The 23,352-nt window shown below is 38.8% G+C and overlaps 1 protein-coding gene across 5 annotated transcripts in view; it reads right to left on the reverse strand.

Moving 5' to 3' along the window:
* The window catches only part of GRM8 (glutamate metabotropic receptor 8), an 865,522-nt gene that overhangs the window by 320,862 nt on the left and 521,308 nt on the right, over positions 1 to 23,352 (reverse strand). For all 5 annotated transcript variants that reach the window (XM_044946845.2, XM_025291464.3, XM_025291463.3 and 2 more), the window contains one exon: positions 18,946 to 19,146. In XM_044946845.2, coding sequence (XP_044802780.1) covers positions 18,946 to 19,146 — 201 coding nt within the window. The remainder of the gene's footprint in view (positions 1 to 18,945; positions 19,147 to 23,352) is intronic.

Raw genomic sequence — 23,352 nt, forward strand, 5'->3', positions numbered from 1 at the left:
GGGAAGGGATAACTCGAATGGGATGTGCACTGGTAATAACAGTATTCTCTGGTGAAGCTGGGTACAGACAAAGCGCACAGGTCATAGATGTCTTTCATAATCTATGTCTAAGTAAGTTTCCAAGTTTCTTCACATACAAGGTGTATTCTATTCCAGTACACATACCCTGAACATTATTTCAAGCAACAGCCTCCACCTCTTTACTTATCTGATCGTTTTACTCAAGGCAGAATGGATTAGAATGGCCTCTACACCATATGAAGGGTCAGAAGGTGACTAAAAGAGAGAAAAAGTGAACAAGAAAGCTTAATCAACTTTGAGGAGAGATGAGTTAAGCCTTGAAGAAATAAGGCATTAATTTCAGACAACACAGTATTACTGATTCTAAGAAATTTATATTGGCACAACATTTTAAATCAACTATACTCTAATAAAAAATGTTTTAAAGGAAATTTAATGGATGCTTTTGAAACTAAAGTGTGTAAGGGAATATATAAATGACTGTGTATTTGAGGGATATTTATGTATGTATGTTTGAAATTAAGTAAACATATACAGAAGATTTAGTTTTGTTATGGAGCAGAGGAAAAAATAATAGTTACCATTTGTTGATTATTCACAACATCCCAGGAGTTGTAAATTACCTCATTAAATGCTCACAATGACACTACAAGGTAGGTATGATGATTATTTCCATGCAAAGATGAGAACATGGAAGTTTCTAAAAATTAAGTGACTTATCCAAGGTTTCATCACTTAAGTGCAAGAGTTACAATTTTAATTCACATCTCTGTTTTAGTTGACAGCTCCTACCCTTAGCCACATTACTATCTTGGTTACTGAATGATCACAAGAGCAAATGGAGAAAAGTTAGGCAAGAAAAGAGGACAAAAGGAGAGGAAAAGAAGTTTAAGATCTGAAGGCCTATGAAGGAAGAAAAAGGAGATATGAGAACTGGAAGAGAGAAAGAATACAAATAGCCCAGTGAGACACTAAATAGACATTCAATAAATGTTTGTTGAATGAAGTTATATGACATAATAAATGAAATAAATGTCATAAATAATGTGACACTCTGTAAATTTTAAAAAGAAATTGATCATCTTTCCTTAACTTGGGTGTTTCAGTTCAGTTCAGTCACTCAGTTGTGTCTGACTCCTTGTTACCCCAGGGAATGCAGCATGCCAGGCTTCTCTGTCCATCACCAACTCCTGGAGCTTGCTCAAACTCATGTTCATTGAGTCAGTGATGCCATCCAATCATCTCATCCTCTGTCATCCCCTTCTCCTCCTGCCCTCAATCTTTCCCAGCATCAGGGTCTTTTCAAATGAGTCAGCTCTTCACATCAGCTGGCCGAAGCATTGGAGTTTCAGCTTCAACATCAGTCCTTCCAATAAATATTCAGGATTGATTTCCTTTAGGATGGACTGCTTGGATCTCCTTGCAGTCCAAGGGACCCTCAAGAGTCTTCTCCAACACCACAGTTCAAAAGCATCCATTCTTCAGTGCTCAGCTTTCTTTATAGTCCAACTCTCACATCCATACATGACTACGGGAAAAACCATAGCTTCGACTAGATGGACCTTTGTTGGCAAAGTAATGTCTCTGCTTTATAGAATGCTGTTGAGGTTCGTGATAGCTTTTCTTCCAAGGAGCAAGCGTCTTTTAATTTCATGGCTGCAATCACCATCTGTAGTGATTTTGGAGCCCAACAAATAAAGTCTCTCACTGTTTCCATTGTTTCCCCATCTATTTGCCATGAAGTCATGGGACCAGATGCCCTGACCTTAGTTTTCTGAATGTTGAGTTTTAAGCCAGTTTTTTCACTCTCTTCTTTCACTTTCATCAAGAGTCTCTTTAGTTCCTCTTCACTTTCTGCCATAAGGGCAGTGTCACCTGCATATCTGAGGTTATTGATATTTCTCCCAGCAATCTTGATTCCAGATTGTGCTTCATCCAGCCCAGCATTTTTCATGATGTACTCTGCACAGAAGTTAAATAACCAGGATGACAAAATGCAGCCTTGACACAATCTTTCCTGAGTTGGAACCAGTCTGTTGTTCCATGTCCAGTTCTTGCTTCTTGACCTGCATACAGATTTCTCAGGAGGCAGGTTAGGAGGTCTGGTATTCCCATCTCTTTCAGAATTTTCCACAGTTTGTTGTGACCCACACAAAGACTTTGGCATAGTCAATAAGACAGAAGTAGATGTTTTTCTGGAACTCTCTTGCTTTTTCGATGATCCAACAGATGTTGGCTATTTGATCTCTGGTTCCTCTGCGTTTTCTAAACCCAGCTTGAATATCTGAAAGTTCACAGTTCACATACAAAGATGTTTTTCACAGGTTCAAAAGAAAAGTTATTGTATAGTCATGGGTTTTAATACATTCAAAAGACTGGGAAAATCAAAATCCCTAAAGTGTAATAATTAGATACCCAAATTAAAAATAATTCTCATTCATATTCTTTACTTTCAAACTAACTTCTTGATTAAAGTTTAATGTAATTATAAGAGTTAATAACCTTAAAGAGAAAAACAATCAAGTCTCCATTATGATTTTCGGGTAGATTCTTTCTGAAGTGAAATATCACTAGAAAATAATTATCCCTAATAGAATGGGAGCTATTCTAATAAATACTTTCTTTCATTTAAAAAGTGCATAATTTTGAAGGGAATTGAAAAAACAGTGAGAAAATGAGCCCCATTTGATCTACCCTAGACTCAGCAGATACTCATATGAGCAGTAGCGTACTTTACCATGTACTTTGAGAAACTTGTAAAAACATTCATATTTCTGTCCCTTTTTCTGAGAAACTGACACTTCTGGGGAAACCTCGTTGATTGGTGCCCTAGCAGAAGCATTTTTCCAACCTGTGCCTTGTTTTCACTCCCACTAGCGATCCTTATAAGTAGAGCTTTTAAACTCTGCATCCTTCTGAAAAGTCTCAAGTCCTCGGTCCCATTCCACTCATCTCATCACCTTTATATGGTGATCTAAGTACTAACTTTATTATTTATCTATTAATATTCTCACACATAAGACAGTATATCTCTGATTAAGCACTTTCTATATATTATCACTTTAGATTTCACATAAGCTCTAATCTGTGGTTATGTATGGATGTGAGAGTTGGACTGTGAAGAAGGCTGAGCACCGAAGAATTGATGCTTTTGAACTGTGGTGTTGGAGAAGACTCTTGAGAGGCCCTTGGACTACAAGGAGATCCAACCAGTCCATTCTGAAGGAGATCAGCCCTGGGATTTCTTTGGAAGGAATGATGCTAAAGCTGAAACTCCAGTACTTTGGCCACCTCATGTGAAGAGTTGACTCATTGGAAAAGACTCTGATTCTGGGAGGAATTGGGGGCAAGAGGAGAAGGGGACAACAGAGGATGAGATGGCTGGATGGCATCACTGACTCGATGGACGTGAGTCTCAGTGAACTCCGGGAGTTGGTGATGGACAGGGAGGCCTGGTGTGCTGCGATTCATGGGGTCGCAAAGAGTCAGACATGACTGAGCGACTGATCTGATCTGATCTGATTAATATCCCCATTGTATAAATGAGAAAACAAAGATTTAGAGAGGTGTTGTTACTTGACTGAGATCACAAAGTAGTGAGTGCTTAAAATGGATTTAAATTCTCAGTATAAAACCTGTGCTTCTGATCACTGTGATAAACACAAATCATTAATGTGAACTCCATCAGAAAGTCCCCATCACCTCACTTCCTCTCAGCTCCTCATCTATGTCCCTGTCCTTCATTCAAGGCTCACTGCTGCATTCCTGTTAAGATTCAACACCAATACTTAACCCTCAGTTAGTGAGCCTGTGGTACCTCATCTAATTCTGGAATTTGCTTATCATTCTCCCCTAATTTTTGGCACATGATGAAGTTCATGAATTATAAGAACAATGAAGAAGTAAAAGAAACCCACTGCAGTATATGAAGTTGAGGAGGATCCAAGGAGGAACTAAGGCAAGTCTATTGTTCGCCTGAAGCTTTGAAGGATGCTGCCTCCATCTTGGCCCACAAGTCTATACATGAAGGGAAGAAATGAGAGTCCTTGTTCTTCATGACTATCAGAGAAATTAGACTTAAGCTCCCCCCACACACAATTTATCATCTTAGAAAATAGAGGCAAATATAATTATGATGCTAAATTCCATGATGGCTTCACTTGTAGGATTAATATTTTTTAACCAGCCTGAAGTTTCCTTAATCAGAAACTGAAATATTACCTAATTTCAAGTCAACCTGTTTATTTATCACTACATATTCAATATTGCTACATATGCCATTCACTGTTTTTAAAATGTATAAATATTTCCAGGAATTACTTCACAGTCTGCAAATTTCTATCTTCAAGAATAAATCATATAATGTACATCGAAATGATTAATAATGATTTTCTCAATTTTATTTCAAGTACGGTAACTATCAAAAACATAACCTTATGTTTAAGGTTAACACAGAAACACTTTATCACATTTGATTTTTCTTCAACTCTATTTACCAAATAAGTAATATCTAATCACAAGGAAATGATGCATCATAACTTCCAGAGTTGACAATTTTTCGTCAGTTTTTCCATATAGTGATATTTTATGTCTCATTTCTACTTATAAAGGTTCATAAAATAAAGCTGTGTCAAGCCAAATTTATCAATGGTATATACACTAAAACACTCTACTCAGTGCTCTGTTGTCATCTAAATGTGAAGGGAATCTAAAAAGAGTGGACATATGTATATGTGCAACTGATTCACTTTGCTGCACAGCAGAAATCAACAGAACATTGAAAGGAACTATACTCCTAAAAATTAATTTTAAAAAACAACAACACTAAATAATAAAGATATATGCACCCAAAAATGATACTGAATTAATCCTAGTAATGGAGTTGTCACAAACAGTTACAAAGAAAGATCATTTGGAGAGGTAAAGATATTTCTCAAAACTTTCAAGTTTCTAATCAAAGCACAGTGCCTAGAAAAGAGCCAGCACTCAAATGATTCTTTGTTCCCTTCCTCCCTCTTTCATTTCTTTATATTCCATCTGTACTTTCATTTTCCCCTTTCAGGCACTCCTCTCTCCTGGAAATGATTGGAACCGTCTCTTAACTTGTCATGCCTATCTTCAATCTCTCCCTCCTGTCTGCAAATTGCTGCCATAGTTATTTTTCTAAAACACAAATCCTAGCACTTCACTGTCCTGTCAGAAAGCTTCAGTTCCCTGCTGCCTCCTGTGTCACAGTCAAACATCAGAGTTTGGCAGGGATTTCTAACAGGCCCAAGTTCGTGTTGCTAATCTCATCTTCAGGCTGGTCCCACGTCAGCCCCTTGAATTCTTATACTGAGGATGCTCACTTGCTCAGAACACATGCTCTCACCTGACTTATGTCTCCTATTAAACAGCTTTGTCTGCCATGAATATCCTTTCCCATCTTGTCCACCTAGAGAAATGTCACTTCCTATTTGTAATTTAAATCAGATGTCATCTGCTCTCTGTATTGTATTCTTTGAGCAACCCCCCCAACCCCCTAGGCTAAACTCCCTAATCTCAGTCTTAGGCTGTATTTGTACAAGCCCATGCCTCTATCACATCAGTTATCAAATTGAATTATTGTTGGTAACATGTTTGTACCTCGCCTTTTGTTAAGCTATAACATTTGAAAATTCATAGAACCACACTTTATTAATCTTTGCATTTTTAATGCCTAGCAGAGAGCCCTTTTATCAGATACTTTTTAAGATTCCCAGTAAAATGAATGTGGATTAAAGGAATAATTCATAAAAAATAAAAATAAACTAAAAAAAAAAAAAACAGTAAGAACACTGACAAGTATCTATATTTTTTAAATCTGCCATTATCTTTAAAATAATCTGTGGTGAATATAGAGCTGAAGGAGAACTGAGGTTATTTTAGTATAATCCTTCCACCTAAAAGAGGCTTTCCAGTTGGTAGTAGTGGTAAAGAACTGGCCAGCCAATGCACGAGACTTTCGAGACTCAGGTTTGATCACTGGGCTGGGAAGATCCCTTGGAAAAGGTCATGGCAACCCACTCCAGTATTCTTGCCTGGGAAATCCCATGGACAGAGGAACCTGGGGGGCTGTAGTCCATAGGGTCACAAAAAACAGTGGGATACAAATCAACTTAGCATTCCATCTAAAAAATAAACCATCTTCTGTATTTTCTTCTTTTGCTTCTCCTTTTCACCTAACTCAAAAATAAATTCCAAATGGATAAGAGTCTCTGATATGGAGAAATCATGATCACTTGATTTCACTGTAAATTGATAATTAATAAATGTCTTTTCCAACTGAATTCTAACTCATCTTTATCACATCATAAATTCATATGTATGTACATACATATACAAACAGATTATTATTTTATTATACATTTCTGGCTATATCTAGCTGGTTGAATTTACTATATGTCTGTTCTGGTATTAGTTTCATATTGACTGATTACTATAACAACATTATGCTTAAATGTTAATATGTTTGGTAGGAATATTTTTTCCTTCAAAATCTTTTAGTTACTTTTACTCATTTGTACTTAAAGTTAAAATTTAAAATATTTCAAATTCCAGAAAATGCTCCTTTGACATTTTGGTTGGAACTACACTAAGCAAATTTGGAAAACTCAGCAGTGGCCACAGGACTGGAAAAAGTCAGTTTTCATTCCAGTCCCAAAGAAAGGCAATGCCAAAGAATGCTCAAACTACCGCACAATTGCACTCATCTCACACGCTAGTACAGTAATGCTCAAAATTCTCCAAGCCAGGCTTCAGCAATATGTGAACTGTTAACTTCCAGATGTTCAAGCTGGTTTTAGAAAAGGCAGAGGAACCAGAGATCAAATTGCCAACATCCACTGGATCAAGGAAAAAGCAAGAGAGTTCCAGAAAAACATCTATTTCTGCTTTATTGACTATTCCAAAGCCATTGACTGTGTGGATCACAATAAACTGTGGAAAATTCTGAAAGAGATGGGAATACCAGACCACCTGATCTGCCTCTTGAGAAACCTATATGCAGGTCAGGAAGCAACAGTTAGAACTGGACATGGAACAACAGACTGGTTCCAAATAGGAAAAGGAGTTCATCAAGGCTGTATATTGTCAACCTGTTTATTTAACTTATATGCAGAGTACATCATGAGAAACGCTGGGCTGGAAGAAGCACAAGCTGGAATCAAGATTGCCAGGAGAAATATCAATAACCTCAGATATGCAGATGACACCACCCTTACGGCAGAAAGTGAAGAGGAACTCAAAAACCTCTTGATGAAGGTGAAAGTGGACAGTGAAAAAGTTGGCTTAAAGCTCAACATTCAGAAAACGAAGATCATGGCATCCGGTCCCACCACTTCATGGGAAAGAGATGGGGAAACAGTGGAAACAGTGTCAGACTTTATTTTTTCTGGGCTCCAAAATCACTACAGATGGTGACTGCAGCCATAAAATCAAAAGACGCTTATGCCTTGGAAGGAAAGTTATGACCAACCTAGATAGCATATTGAAAAGCAGAGACATTACTTTGCCAACAAAGGTTCGTCTAGTCAAGGCTATGGTTTTTCCTGTGGTCATGTACTGATGTGAGAGTTGGACTGTGAAGAAGGCTGAGAGCCGAAGAATTGATGCTTTTGAACTGTGCTGTTGGAGAAGACTCTTGAGAGTCCCTTCTACTGCAAGGAGATCCAACCAGTCCATTCTGAAGGAGATCAGCCCTGGGATTTCTTTGGAAGGAATGATGCTAAAGCTGAAACTCCAGTACTTTGGCCACCTCATGTGAAGAGTTGACTCATTGGAAAAGACTCTGATGCTGGAAGGGATTGGGGGCAAGAGGAGAAGGGGATGACAGAGGATGAGATGGCTGGATGGCATCGCTGACTCGATGGACGTGAGCCTGAGTGAACTCCGGGAGTTGGTGATGGACAGGGAGGCCTGCCGTGCTGTGATTCATGGGGTTGCAAAGAGTCGGACAAGACTGAGCAACTGATCTGATCTGGTGTGATCTGATACTAAGCAAAAAGCAAACGTGAAAAGGAAAGATATTAGCATCTGAATGCAGAGTTCCAAAGAATAGCAAGAAGAGATAAGAAAGCTTTCCGCAGTAATCAATGCAAAGAAATAGAGGAAAACAACAGAATGAAAAAGACTAGAGATCTCTTCCAGAAAATTAGAGATACCAAGGGAACATTTCATGCAAAGATGGGCTCGATAAAGGACAGAAATGGTATGGACCTAACAGAAGCAGAAGATATTAAGAAGAGGTGGAAAGAATACACAAAAGAACCGTACAAAAAAGATCTTCATGACGAAGATAATCACGATTGTGTGATCACTCACCTAGAGCCAGACATCCTGGAATGTGAAGTCAGGTGGGCCTTAGAAAGCATCACTACGAACAAAGCTAGTGGAGGTGATGACATTCCAGTGGAGCTATTCCAAATCCTGAAAGATGATGCTGTGAAAGTGCTGCACTCAATATGCCAGCAAATTTGGAAAACTCAGCAGTGGCCACAGGACTGGAAAAGGTCAGTTTTCATTCCAGTCCCAAAGAAAGGCAATGCCAAAGAATGCTCAAACTACCGCACAATTGCACTCATCTCACACGCTAGTAAAGTAATGCTCAAAATTCTCCAAGCCAGGCTTCAGGAATACGTGAACTGTAAACTTCCAGATGTTCAAGCTGGTTTTAGAAAAGGCAGAGGAACCAGAGATCAAATTGCCAACATCCACTGGATCAAGGAAAAAGCAAGAGAGTTCCAGAAAAACATCTATTTCTGCTTTATTGACTATTCCAAAGCCATTGACTGTGTGGATCACAATAAACTGTGGAAAATTCTGAAAGAGATGGGAATACCAGACCACCTGACCTGCCTCTTGAGAAACCTATATGCAGGTCAGGGAACAACAGTTAGAACTGGACATGGAACAACAGACTGGTTCCAAATAAGAAAAGGAGTACGTCAAGGCTGTATATTATCACCCTGCTTATTTAACTTATATGCAGAGCACATCATGAGAAACGCTGGGCTGGAAGAAGCACAAGCTGGAATCAAGATTGCTGGGAGAAATATCAATAACCTCAGATATGCAGATGACATCACCCTTATGGCAGAAAGTGAACAGGAACTAAAAAGCTTCTTGATGAAAGTGAAAGAGGAGAGTGAAAAAGTTGGCTTAAAGCTCAACATTCAGAAAACTAAGCTCATGGCATCTGGTCCCATCACTTCATGGGAAATAGATGGGGAAACAGTGGAAACAGTGTCAGACTTTATTTTGGGGGGCTCCAAAATCACTGCAGATTGTGATTGCACCCATGAAATTAAAAGACGCTTACTCCTTGGAAGGAAAGTTATGACCAACCTAGACAGTGTATTAAAAAGCAGAGACATTGAAAGGACTGATGCTGAAGCTGAATTTCCAATATTTTGGCGACCTGATGTGAAGAACAGATTCATTGGAAAAGACCTTGATTCTGGGAAAGATTGAGGGTAGGAAGAGAAAGGTGGGTGACAGAGGATGAGATGGTTGGATGCCATCATCGACTTAATGGACATGAGGTTGAGCAAACTCCAGGAAGTAGTGAAGGACAGGGAAACCTTCTGTGCTGCAGCCCATGGGGTCACAAGTCAGACTTGACTAAGTGACTGAACAACAATAACAAAGGCCCATTATATCTAAGTTATCTTACAGATTATAGCACTGGAAGATTTAACAGAGAAAAATAAATAAATAAAAAGCAGAGACATTACTTTGCCAACAAAGGTCCATCTAGTCAAGGCTATGGTTTTTCCAGTAGTCATGTATGGATGTGAGGGTTGGACTGTGAAAAAAGCTGAGCGCTGAAGAATTGATGCTTTTGAACTGTGGTGTTGGAGAAGACTTGAGAGTCCCATGGACTGCAAGGAGATCCAACCAGTCCATTCTAAAGGAGATCAGTCCTGGGTGTTCTTTGGAAGGAATGAAGGTAAAGCTGAAACTCCAGTATTTTGGCCACCTCATGCGAAGAGATGACTCATTGGAAAAGACTGATGCTGGGAGGGATTGGGGGCAGGAGGAGAAGGGGACGACAGAGGATTAGATGGCTGGATGGCATCACTAACTCGATAGACATGAGTTTGAGTGAACTCTGGGAGTTGGTGATGGACAGGGAGGCCTGGTGTGCTGCAATTCATGGGGTCGCAAAGAGTCAGACACGGCTGAGCGACTGAACTGAACTGAACTGATACTAAGCCTGAATACAGATTTACTCATTAAAGAATAACATTTTTTCCTACAATTTGTTTTTCTGTCTACAGACAAGGGATGTGGATGTGGCTGTCCCTCAATAAAGTTGTCTTCATATAGATCTTTCATATTTTTTGGTTCCATTTATTCCAAGATATTGTCTATGAATATTTTGCAAAGAAAACAGAGTCTCATTTCCCATATGAGTTAATGGCTTCTTACTAGCATGTAGGAAAGTTTTTAATGTGTTAATATTAATTTTATACTTGATCATGTTAAAGTACTCTAATATATTTCTCAATTTATTGTCTAGATATCAAGTCATTTGAAGTAATCATAATACTACTTTTTCCTTTTAGTAGTAATCTCTGTTATTTTTGTCCCTTGTTTTATCTCAATGGCTAAAATTGACAGACTATTAACAACAGTGTTAATAGGACTAATTTGTCTCTGCAACAAGAATAACTATAAATAAATATATAACTATTTATAAGCCAAGAAAGATGTGCTTATACTGTTAAACATTTATTTCATTTCTAGTTTGTTTTTGTACTTATAACAGAAATGTTTATATTTTAAGCAAATGGCTTTCTATAGATCTTATGAGATATTGATTATATTCTTTGCAGCCAAAGATGGAGAAGCTCTATACAGTCAGCAAAAACAAGACCAGGATCTGACTGTGGCTCAGACCATGAACTCCTTATTGCCAAATTCTGACTTAAATTGAAGAAAGTAGGGAAAACCACTAGACCATTCAGGTATGACCTAAATCAAATCCCTTATGATTATACAGTGGAAGTGAGAAATAGATTTAAGGGCCTAGATCTGATAGATAGAGTGCCTGATGAACTATGGAATGAGATTCATGACATTGTACAGGAGACAGGGATCAAGACCATTGCCATAGAAAAGAAATGCAAAAAAGCAAAATGGCTGTCTGGGGAGGCCTTACAAATAGCTGTGAAAAGAAGAGAAGTGAAAAGCAAAGGAGAAAAGGAAAGATATAAACATCTGAATGCAGAGTTCCAAAGAATAGCAAGAAGAGATAAGAAAGCCTTCTTCAGCGATCAATGCAAAGAAATAGAAGAAAACAACAGAATGGGAAAGACTAGGGATCTCTTCAAGAAAATCAGAGATACCAAAGGAACATTTCATGCAAAGATGAGCTTGATAAAGGACAGATGGTATGGACCTAACAGAAGCAGAAGATATTAAGAAGAGATAGCAAGAATACACAGAAGAACTATACAAAAAAGATCTTCACGACCCAGATAATCATGATGGTGTGATCACTGACCTAGAGTCAGACATCCTGCAGTGTGAAGTCAAGTGGGCCTTAGAAAGCATCACTACGAACAAAGCTAGTGGAGGTGATGGCATTCCAGTGGAGCTATTCCAAATCCTGAAAGATGATGCTGTGAAAGTGCTGCACTCAATATGCCAGCAAATTTGGAAAACTCAGCAGTGGCCACAGGACTGGAAAAGGTCAGTTTTCATTCCAATCCCAAAGAAAGACAATGCCAAAGAATGCTCAAACTACCGCACAACTGCACTCATCTCACACGATAGTAAAGTAATGCTCAAAATTCTCCAAGCCAGGCTTCAGCAATATGTGAACCATGAACTTCCTGATGTTCAAGCTGGTTTTAGAAAAGGCAGAGGAACCAGAGATCAAATTGCCAACATCCACTGGATCATGGAAAAAGCAAGAGAGTTCCAGAAAAACATCTATTTCTGCTTTATTGACTATGCCAAAGCCTTTGACTGTGTGGATCACAATAAACTGTGGAAAATTCTGAAAGAGATGGGAATACCAGACCACCTGACCTGCCTCTTGAGAAACCTATATGCAGGTCAGGGAACAACAGTTAGAACTGGACATGGAATAACAGGCTGGTTCCAAATAAGAAAAGGAGTACGTCAAGGCTGTATATTATCACCCTGCTTATTTAACTTATATGCAGAGTACATCATGAGAAACGCTGGACTGGAAGAAACACAAGCTGGAATCAAGACTGCCGGGAGAAATATCAAAAACCCCAGATATGCAGATGACACCACCCTTATGGTAGAAAGTGAAGAGGAACTAAAAAGCCTCTTGATGAAAGTGAAAGTGGACAGTGAAAAAGTTGGCTTAAAGCTCAACATTCAGAAAACGAAGATCATGGCATCCGGTCCCACCACTTCATGGGAAAGAGATGGGGAAACTGTGGAAACAGCGTCAGACTTTGTTTTTCTGGGCTCCAAAATCACTGCAGATGGTGACTGCAGCCATGAAATCAAAAGACGCTTACTCCTTGGAAGGAAAGTTATGACCAACCTAGATAGCATATTCAAAAGCAGAGACATTACTTTGCCAACAAAGGTCCATCTAGTCAAGGCTATGGTTTTTCCTGTGGTCATGTATGGATGTGAGAGTTGGACTGTGAAGAAGGCTGAGCGCTGAAGAATTGGTGCTTTTGAACTGTGGTGTTGGAGAAGACTCTTGAGAGTCCCTTGGACTGCAAGGAGATCCGACCAGTCCATTCTGAAGGAGATCAGCCCTGGGATTTCTTTGGAAGAAATGATGCTAAAGCTGAAACTCCAGTACTTTGGCCACCTCATGTGAAGAGTTGACTCATTGGAAAAGACCCTGATGCTGGGAGGGATTGGGGGCAGGAGGAGAAGGGGACGACAGAGGATGAGATGGCTGGATGGCATTGCTGACTCAATGGACGTGAATCTGAGTGAACTCCGGGAGTTGGTGATGGACAGGGAGGCCTGGTGTGCTGCGATTCTGGGGTCGCAAAGAGTCGGACACCACTGAGCGACTGATCTGATCTGATCTGATGAGATATTGTTCATTGTCTTATTTGACCTATCAGTGTGCTTGCAATACATCTCCTAGTATTAAGCAGTATTTATTTATTTTAGTTAGCTTAAGGGTACTATACACAAGGAAATTTGCTTTAAATCCAGTCTATAATGTTCAGAGACTCTCAGAATTGCATATTTGGAAAACTTTCAGTAAGTCCATAAAATAATAAAGTTTCTAAAGAAAAGAAAGTTCTGGTAAACTCCATCTCTATACCAGTCTCTGTAATCAGGCAAATGTTTACATATGCTTGTTAGAATAATGAGCATTTACATGGTTAGACCACTGCCTCCCTGTGAGTTTAAGGAAGGTACTTCATTCAGAGAATTCAATCACAACATGAAGGCTTGCATTCACTAAATAATTCCAAAATTGATTCCTCTCTCAGATTCCCACTGATTGTATGTGATTCTTAATTGTGTCTCCTCTACCGTAACAAAAACTCACCCACCTAGAGAAGCAAAGAGATTCAGAGACCACAGCATCACCCCTTCCTTAGGTTTTCATCTCTCTGCTCACTTTATTTAAACTTTCCCCCTAAGTCACTGATAGAAACTTCCTAAATATCCTTTTCACCCACTAGGAGTGCCTCATGACAGCTAAGTTTGTACTATCTGCTCCTTGCCATGAATAATTTGGAACAGGTCTGATATCAAACTTAAGTTTAGCTAATAAGATTCAAGTTTCCAAGAGGTTAGAATTAAGACTTAAAACACATATATGTTCATCTTAGCACATGTTCCAAACAGCAACCAAATTCTAAAAGTTGTGCTACCTACCCTAAGAACCTAGAAGTAGAGAAAACCCATATAGGAAGAACAAAACAAAGCAGACAGAAAGATGTTTGGATTTCTGAAAGGTTTTAGTACTTATAACCAGTTATTTTCTTAGGCCCTTCTATACTCTGCCAGGGGGTTTCTTGACACATCCTTATAAATCCATCCTTTCAGATTAAGCAAGCTTAAGTTGGTTTCTGTTACCTACAGTCAAAGAGCCCTGATTAGTATGCCAACTCTGTCCTGTTCAGCTATAGAGAAGTAAGGAGACATTTCTGGAATTCTATCCAACACTTTTTCTTTATAATGAATAAGGTTCTCATGGCAACAGAAAAATCGTTGATTCTATACAAGATGGACAGTATTAATATTTTACTGCCTATAGACCAGACCAGAGGAAGAAATTGACATTGTTGCTTAAGTACCTGAAAAAATCTGAACTTTTCTTTACTTTATGTCTTTCTTTTGATAAATTTTTACATTTAAAAAATTTATAGAAATAGCATTTTGCTCAACTGGTAGCAATAAAAGGAATCCTAAAAGGCAGGCCTTTGTTTCCCTCCAGCATCCCAAGCAAAATTTTGTTAAATAACACTGCTTATTAGGCTGCCAAAGTCTTATATGATACTTTTCTTTTAGAAATAATTTCTAAGAGAATTCATTCTCTCCTAAAAAATAGATAAACTTGCTTCTATCATGTAATGAAGCTTATGTATTCCATCAAGTGTCCCTTTAACATTTTGACTGCTTAGGGAGCTCAGTACTTAACCTAGTCCTTCCTTCTTTCTATTGTACAAGACACAGTTCTTTACTAAATTTGTTTCTCCTCCTTTCAATTGTATTGATGATGTACTTCTACTTGAACAGCCCTACATGTCTTTTTATCAGAAACTGGCAAGGTATTAATAATGAATGAATGCTAACAGTAAGCCAATAATGAAATAAAAAATTGATAAATATCCTGAAGATTACTGAAAGTCAAATTAGATATCCCATGATAATCTGCGTATACTCAGGTCTCTTACCCTAATATTATTACTGTAAAGATGGGCTCGATAAAGGATAGAAATGGTATGGACCTAACAGAAGCAGAAGATATTAAGAAGAGATGGCAAGAATGCACAGAAGAACTGTACAAAAAAGATCTTCACGACCCAGATAATCACAATGGTGTGATCACTGACCTAGAGCCAGACATCCTGCAATGTGAAGTCAAGTGGGCCTTAGAAAGCATCACTATGATGAAAGCTAGTGGAGGTGATAGAATTCCAGTTGAACTATTCCAAATCCTGAAAGATGATGCTGTGAAAGTGCTGCACTCAATATGCCAGCAAATTTGGAAAACTCAGCAGTGGCCACAGGACTGGAAAAGGTCAGTTTTCATTCCAGTCCCAAAGAAAGGCAATACCAAAGAATGCTCAAAGTACCACACAATTGCACTCATCTCACACGCTAGTAAAGTAATGCTCAAAATTCTCCAAGCCAGGCTTCAGCAATATGTGAACCGTGAACTTCCTGATGTTCAAGCTGGTTTTAGAAAAGGCAGAGGAACCAGACATCAAATTGCCAACATCCACTGGATCATGGAAAAAGCAAGAGAGTTCCAGAAAAACATCTATTTCTGCTTTATTGACTATGCCAAAGCCTTTGACTGTGTGGATCACAATAAACTGTGGAAAATTCTGAAAGAGATGGGAATACCAGAACACCTGATCTGCCTCTTGAGAAATTTGTATGCAGGTCAGGAAGCAACAGTTAGAACTGGACATGGAACAACAGACTGGTTCCAAATAGGAAAAGGAGTTTGTCAAGGCTGTGTATTGTCACCCTGGTTATTTAACTTATATGCAGAGTACATCATGAGAAATACTGGACTGGAAGAAACACAAGGTGGAATCAAGATTGCTGGGAGAAATCTCAATAACCTCAGATATGCAGATGACACCACCCTTATGGCAGAAAGTGAAGAGGAACTCAAAAGCCTCTTCATGAAAGTGAAAGTGGACAGTGAAAAAGTTGGCTTAAAGCTCAACATTCAGAAAACAAAGATCATGGCATCTGGTCCTATCACTTCATGGGAAATAGATGGGGAAACAGTAGAAACAGTGTCAGACTTTATTTTTCTGGGCTCCAAAATCACTGCAGATGGTGACTGCAGCCATGAAATCAAAAGACGCTTACTCCTTGGAAGGAAAGTTATGACCAACCTAGATAGCATATTCAAAAGCAGAGACATTACTTTGCCAACAAAGGTTCGTCTAGTCAAGGCTATGGTTTTTCTTATGGTTATGTATGGATGTGAGAGTTGGACTGTGAAGAAGGCTGAGCACTCAAGAATTGATGCTTTTGAACTGCGGTATTGGAGAAGACTCTTGAGAGTCCCTTGGACTGCAAGGAGATCCAACCAGTCCATTCTGAAGGAGATCAGCCCTGGGATTTCTTTGGAAGGAATGATGCTAAAGCTGAAACTCCAGTACTTTGGCCACCTCATGCAAAGAGTTGACTCATTGGAAAAGACTCTGATGCTGGGAGGGATTGGGGGCAAGAGGAGAAGAGGACAACAGAGGATGAGATGGCTGGATGGCATCACTGACTCGATGGACGTGAGTCTCAGTGAACTCCAGGAGTTGGTGATGGACAGGGAGGCCTAGCGTGCTGGGATTCATGGGGTCGCAAAGAGTCAGACACGACTGAGTGACTGATCTGATCTGATCTGATTGGAACACAGCCAAATTTTAAGCCATTAGCAAAATAAATCTCCAAGGAGCTCAAAGAGATCTTTTAAGTTCATACAATGAAATCCTTGCATTTTACATCATCCTTATCTGGGGTACATTTACTCTTGTATCAGACACAGTTCTATTATGCTTCAGTGGGTTCCTATTGCTTTCAAAATGAAGAACAAACTGTAGGAATGACCTATAAGACCTCATGATCTCCCTGGTCCTGTCTACTGTTTTACCCTTATCTCTCACTTTCATCCTGATTCCAGCTGTCTCTAACTACCTAGAATATGGACATATTCCCCTATTATAAACTTTAAGTCCAACATACCTTCTTCTCTTTCAATACTCATTGCAGATTACATAATTACACCTTTGTGTGCTTTTTTGATTGATATCTAAATTCCCCAAGAAACTTAGGTCTGTTTGAACTGTTTTTACCAGTAATGTATCTTTAGCACCTATCATAATGTTTAACACATTCTATGGACTCAATAAATACATTGATGAAATTTTATGTGTTTTTGTGTTCATGAGTGAGTGAGTGAAGTTGCTCAGTTGTGTCTGACTCTTTGCGATGCCATGGACTCTAGCCTACCAGGCTCCTCCATCCATGGGATTTTCCAGGCAATAGTACTGGAGTGGGTTGCCATTTCCTTCTCTAGGGGATCTTCCTGACCCAGGGATCAAACCCAGGTCTCCCACATTATAGACAGACGCTTTACCGTCTGAGCCACCAGGGAAGTCCTTTGTGTTCAAAGTAGATTGAAAGAAGCAAATTATGGAAGGGATCAACCCCCAAAACAATCACAGCAACAGTACTCTGAAAATGTAAAGGGGAAAAAAACTGTAAAAAGTAGACAGAACTCAGAAATCATTGGTGTCTAGAGGCAAATTGTGTTAATAATCATTAGACATTATGACTTTTTTAGTAGTCTTTAATGGCATCATTATATTACAGTATGGTATGATAATTAAAGTCATCAAGTAAGGGTTAGGTTTTTATCTATGGTTAAGAAAGAAATTGGTAATTCACCTTTGAAGTGCTTTAATCCAATATTTCTTTAAAAGATCTGCCTCTCTTCTGGAAATGAGCTTTAGTTTATGAAAAAATATATCCATTTGCATTCCTCTTTCCACTGTTTAACAATTTAGATAAACAAAGTGTTCCCCAACCTCACATTAGGGTAAATAACCTTGCATTGTAACACTCCTCTTGCGCTCCATTTAATCACTGTAAGAAAATTATTTTCAAATTCCCCTTACTATTTATATTCTCAACAAAAGGAACAGCGTTATGTAATGTTTCACCAATATTCTGTTGAAAAAAAAGAGGGTCCTTTGGATTGAACGTAAACCAAATTGTGTCTCCCATTGCCTGAACAGAGCAAAAGAAGTTTCCACTTGAATTCTAAATTGAAGTTGACCTTGTGCTTTTTTGAGAAAGGCTGGCAGCTGAGGTCACTGGAGTGTATTATGATGGACAGTGCAGCACTGTGCATGGCTCGGAGGCATGTCCATTGTGTGGATTACAGCCAAACAGAAAGAATTAGACAGCTCAGAGCATTCTATCATTTCATTTGAAAATAATGGTCAAAGTCATGAGCAGCAACCATTACAACTTTCATGAAAGAACAGCAGAATTCAATAGTTTCATCACTCGAGACAGGCAGTTTGGCTATTCTCAGCCAAGTTCTATGAATCCAGCATATTCTGTACTAATTTCTTGTGTCACTTGGAGAAGCAGCATTTCTGCTGCGGCAATAGGCAAATCTCATCTCTACTTCATTGTATGTAGTTCTTACCTTACACGATACAGCTCATTGCTTCAAATTGACCCAGTCGTTGAAAGAAATACAAAGAAAAAGAAGCTGTAGAACCTTAACACAGAGCTTTTAGAATGTAAATATACAGCAGCTTTAAATCACTCCCTCTTCCTCAAGTCATCTTACTGTTTAAAATGCTGAAAATCAGTTTCAAAACAAAATGTGAACAATGCCTTCTCTAATAATGGCATGAACAAAACATTTTCAGAGAAATCTAATCTGTTGTCAGTAGTTTCAAATGAGCCTCCTAAGTTGTTTCTGAAAGAGTGATTTTTGATTGATAGCAGCTTATTTTTAACTTCTACTTCTTTCAGGAACAGATAAATGGTAGCACACACACACAAAAATGTGTTTGAGATTTAAAAGCAGGTGGAAAAACTCACACTTCTGATTAAAAGGGGAACTGCTTCTTATCCTACGCTTCCCACTCTGCTGGAGTATATTCTATATATAGGGAGAATAGCCACACCCTGTCACTTCTCAAGTGTTTAGATACCAAAAAAGCTGTGACTTACCATTAAAATTTACAGCCCGAATATAACCGAGTAGTTCTTTCCCATCAATGGTACTCATTCGTGGGCAAATGCCAATGTATCCAGGGCAGACATCTTTGTGCATATTGTGCAGGGCATAAGCCATGGAATACACAGCATCAATTACAAATTGGACCTTTCCCTCCTGTTCATAAGATGAATCCCGTGCAATTCGCTCCAGCCCTGTAAGAGAATGGAAAGCCATCAACTGGGGTTGCTGCTGCTGCTGCTAAGTCGCTTCAGTCGTGTCCAACCCTGTGCAACCCCAGAGACGGCAGCCCATCAGGCTCCCCCGTCCCGGGGATTCTCCAGGCAAGAACACTGGAGTGGGTTGCCATTTCCTTCTCCAATGCATGAAAGTGAAAAGTGAACGTGAAGTCGCTCAGTTGTGTCCGACCCCATGGACTGCAGCCCACCAGGCTCCTCCGTCCATGGGAGTTTCCAGGCAAGAGTACTGGAGTGGGGTGCCATGGCCTTCTCCATCAACTGGGGTTAGATTTCACTAAAAGATGGAATGAGGGCTAAGATTTTCACCATTTGAGGCACATCTAATGAGACAAAGCTATTTGATTTTACTCTTAGGTTTTTAAAATGGGTATTAAATTTTTATTGGGAAAGAACAGAAACTATTCCATTAGCAACAAAAAGATATAAAGTAAATAAAAGACATATAGTTTCATTATCTTCATTTCCACCTTATTGAGTTCTATTATACTGTACATGTTAGTAATTACCTAGCATTTTGGTAGTGATTCGATCTTTTAAGTAAAATGTGTAGACTGTTGTTCTTTTCATTCACCTCAGCTCCCAGAGCATTATCTAATAAGTGGCTCAAAGTAAGATCTCCCCCATAACCCCAGGTCTGTCCTTGTTTAGAAAGTGCTGTTTGGGAGCTCTTTTTGTAAATATTAAATGACAATATTTCCTTAAGTGCACTGCTTATCTCTAGGGCTTCCCTGGTGGCTCAGATGGTGAAGAATCCTCCTGCAATGCAGGAGACCCAGGTTTGATCCCTGGGTCAGGAAGATCCCCCAGAGAAGGAAATGGCAACCCACTCTTGTATTCTTGCCTGGAGAACTTCACGGGTAGTGAAGCCTGGCTGGCCACAGTTCATGAGATCGCAGAGTTGGACACAACTCAGCAACCAATAGTTTATCTTTAGAAGAATCATTCAGTTTGTTTTCTTCTTAATTTCTTCTCAAATAAAAACTCAATTTTATGTTTTTATTATTTTTTCCAGCTTATTGATATATAATTGACATATAACACCGTATAAGTTTAAGAAACATAATGTGATGATTTAATATACATGCATACTGTGAAATGATTACCACCATAAGGTTAGTTACCATTTGCATCACTCACAGAGTTCCCTTTTGATTCCTTGTGGTGAGAACTTTTAAGATCTATAAGAACTTTCAAGTATACTATATTGTGTTGTTAACTATAGTCATCTTGCTATACATTATATAAACGATGCAGAGCTCTTAGAATGAAGTCATTCAGAATAATTGTTTTAGGTATATTGAGGGTTGAGAATTGGCCTTGGAAATTATATCTTTAATTTCATGTTTATCATTTAACATGTGATATAAATACAGAGTTAAAAATGGAAGATAAATTTGATGTTTAAGTTAGATGAGATATAATTAGTTATAATCCAACCTTTTCATTCTAAAGATGAGGAAACCAAGATTATGGATGTGAAATTCACTTAGACACACAGAGCAGATACAGGAACCATTCCCACTTCTCCAAATTGACACCAATATTCTCTGTTACCAGAAAAATGGGGTAGATGGCAAGAATATTGAACACACAAGGAAAAAAAAAAAAAAACAAACAGGTCTTTCTATCTCTGTGTGGTGTCTTGTCTCCTAGATTCTAGAATAATCTTTATTGCTTATGTCCAGAATGCCATCAAGTGACTTAAGGACATTGAGGGCTTATTAAGGAAAGCAAAAAGGATCTCCTCTCACTTTCACATTCCCCTAAACTTTATACATCTGGTAACACTGCTGCTGCTGCTGCTGCCAAGTCACTTCAGTCATGTCCGACTCTGTGCGACCCCATAGACGGCAGCCCATCAGGCTCCCCCGTCCCTGGGATTCTCCAGGCAAGAACACTGGAGTGGGCTGCCATTTCCTTCTCCAATGCATGAAAGTGGAAAGTGAAAGTGAAGTCGCTCAGTCATGTCTGACTCTTAGCGACCCCACAGACTGCAGCCTACCAAGCTCCTCCATCCATGGGAGTTTCCAGGCAAGAGTACTGGAGTGGGTTGCCCGTGCCTTCTCTGTCTGATAACACTAGGATAGAGCAAAAGCAAGCACTTTAAATTTTCCCATAAATGTCAGTTAATCAACTTTAATAAACAGTCTTTAAGTTCAATAAATATTATCTTTCCTCACACTAATGCATATTTCCTCTAAATTTAGAGAGGTCAATTTAAGTAGTTATTTTATATTTGGGTCCTATACTCTGACTTCCCTGGTGGCTCAGATGGTAAAGCATCTGCCTACAATGCAGGAGACCCAGGTTCAATCTCTGGGTCGGGAAGATCTCCTGGAGAAGGAAATGTCAACCCACTCCAGTATTCTTGCCTGGAAAATTCCATGGACAGAAGAGCCTGGTGGGCTACAGTCCATGGGGTTGCAAAGAGTCAGACACGACTGAGCGACTTTCTTTCTTTCATATTCTGATAAAAACAGTGACTCTTTTCTAGACAAATGTAGTAGTTAATTTATTCATTTTCATTTATCCAATCATTGAACATTTTTTACTCTGGCCTCACTTATTATGCATGTGTGCTCAGTCATATCTGACTCTTTTCAACTTCATGGACTGCCAGGATTCTCTGTCCATATTTCCCAGGCAAGAATACTGGAGTGGGTTGCCATTTCCTTCTCCATGGGATCTTTCTGACCTTGGGATTGAACCCAAGTCTCCTGCACTGGCAGGCAGATTCTTTAACACTGAATCACCAAGGAAACCTCAATCACTTATTATACTCAGATCTAAGTGATTGAGGCTCCTAGGTAGTATTCAATGCTTATGTCCAGAATGTCATCAAGTGACCTGTAAAAACAATCTTTCCAGCTTCTACCTAAAATTTCTCTCCCATGATTTTAACCACAAAATAGACAACTCACAAATAAATATTGAAGAATGGTCACAGCGACCAAAAAGATTCAGTTATTTCTTTAAAGATCTTATCTGGTGGCAAATCACTCTGGTTGTCCAGGACTGAGGAGTTTCTCAGGTCATAGGACCAAAAGCTGGACAGTCCTGGGCAGACCAGCATGGTTTCTTATAAAAAAGAGGCATATTACAAGGGAAATATAGTGATAAAAACCTGAAATAACTGCATTGAGGATAGGTCCCTATCTATATACCGAGAAATCTTGTGTCATTTATTTTGCATCACTGAACTGGATAACTGAAAATGAAAACTAGGCATCCCAGAGCAGTTGTTCCCATCTTAGTTATCTTTTTTAAGCACAGATTAAACAGCACCATTCAAACTTAATGAATCAGAATCTCCCAACATGAGGACATGAATAATCTGTAATTTCAAAACATAGATATCTGTTTTCACTAGTCAAACTACTTATTTCCTTAACTAGTTATAAACTTCAATTAGTTTGAAGGAAGATTAAATATATCCAACTTCACTTTTTTTTCTTTTAAAGTCCATAAGGCTGTCTAGTGACTATTGCCACACACATCAATGGATACTATATGACGTTTTTCACAAATCAATGTATGTGCATAATGACAAACTAAAAAAACTGACCACTATTACCATTTCTAAATTTTAAAAGAAATCATCGGATTTGTTTTCATGCTGTTTAGACCCAAACCCAAATGAACTTTTTGGCCAACCGAATGTTTTTCTATTCCTTAAAATTCCAAGTTCATGGTGGGCTGCCGTCTCTGGGGTCGCACAGAGTCAGACACGACTGAAGTGACTTAGTAGTAGCAGTAGGAGTAATGATGGTAATGATTTTACAGGAGCTAGAGTTTGCCCCTCACTTCCTATATTTGCTTCTCTTATCATCAAAAAGAAGAATTTTGCAAGCTGACAGTGACTCATCAACTTAATTGGCTGTAAAATTTCAGTATGCTATAGTTTCTAAAGTTAGTGTTAATGTATTGCTATAAAGTGCTAAATATTGTCAAAGGCTGTGTGTCAGTCATCCATTTAAAACACTGATTGTAAAGTTGTGATGTGTTTTAGTGTTTTGCTTAAAATTAACAACATATAGTTAAGTGATTGTGTGGTGGGAGATGAAGTCAGCCTCATTAATTTTATAGCAAGATCGCTTTATGTTTTCATTAATGAAATCCAAAACTCTGACAGCATCTCATGTCCCTGGAACACAGAGTAAA

Source organism: Bubalus bubalis, chromosome 8 (assembly GCF_019923935.1).
Source record: "Bubalus bubalis isolate 160015118507 breed Murrah chromosome 8, NDDB_SH_1, whole genome shotgun sequence".
In the NCBI taxonomy this organism is placed as follows: Eukaryota; Metazoa; Chordata; class Mammalia; order Artiodactyla; family Bovidae; genus Bubalus; species Bubalus bubalis.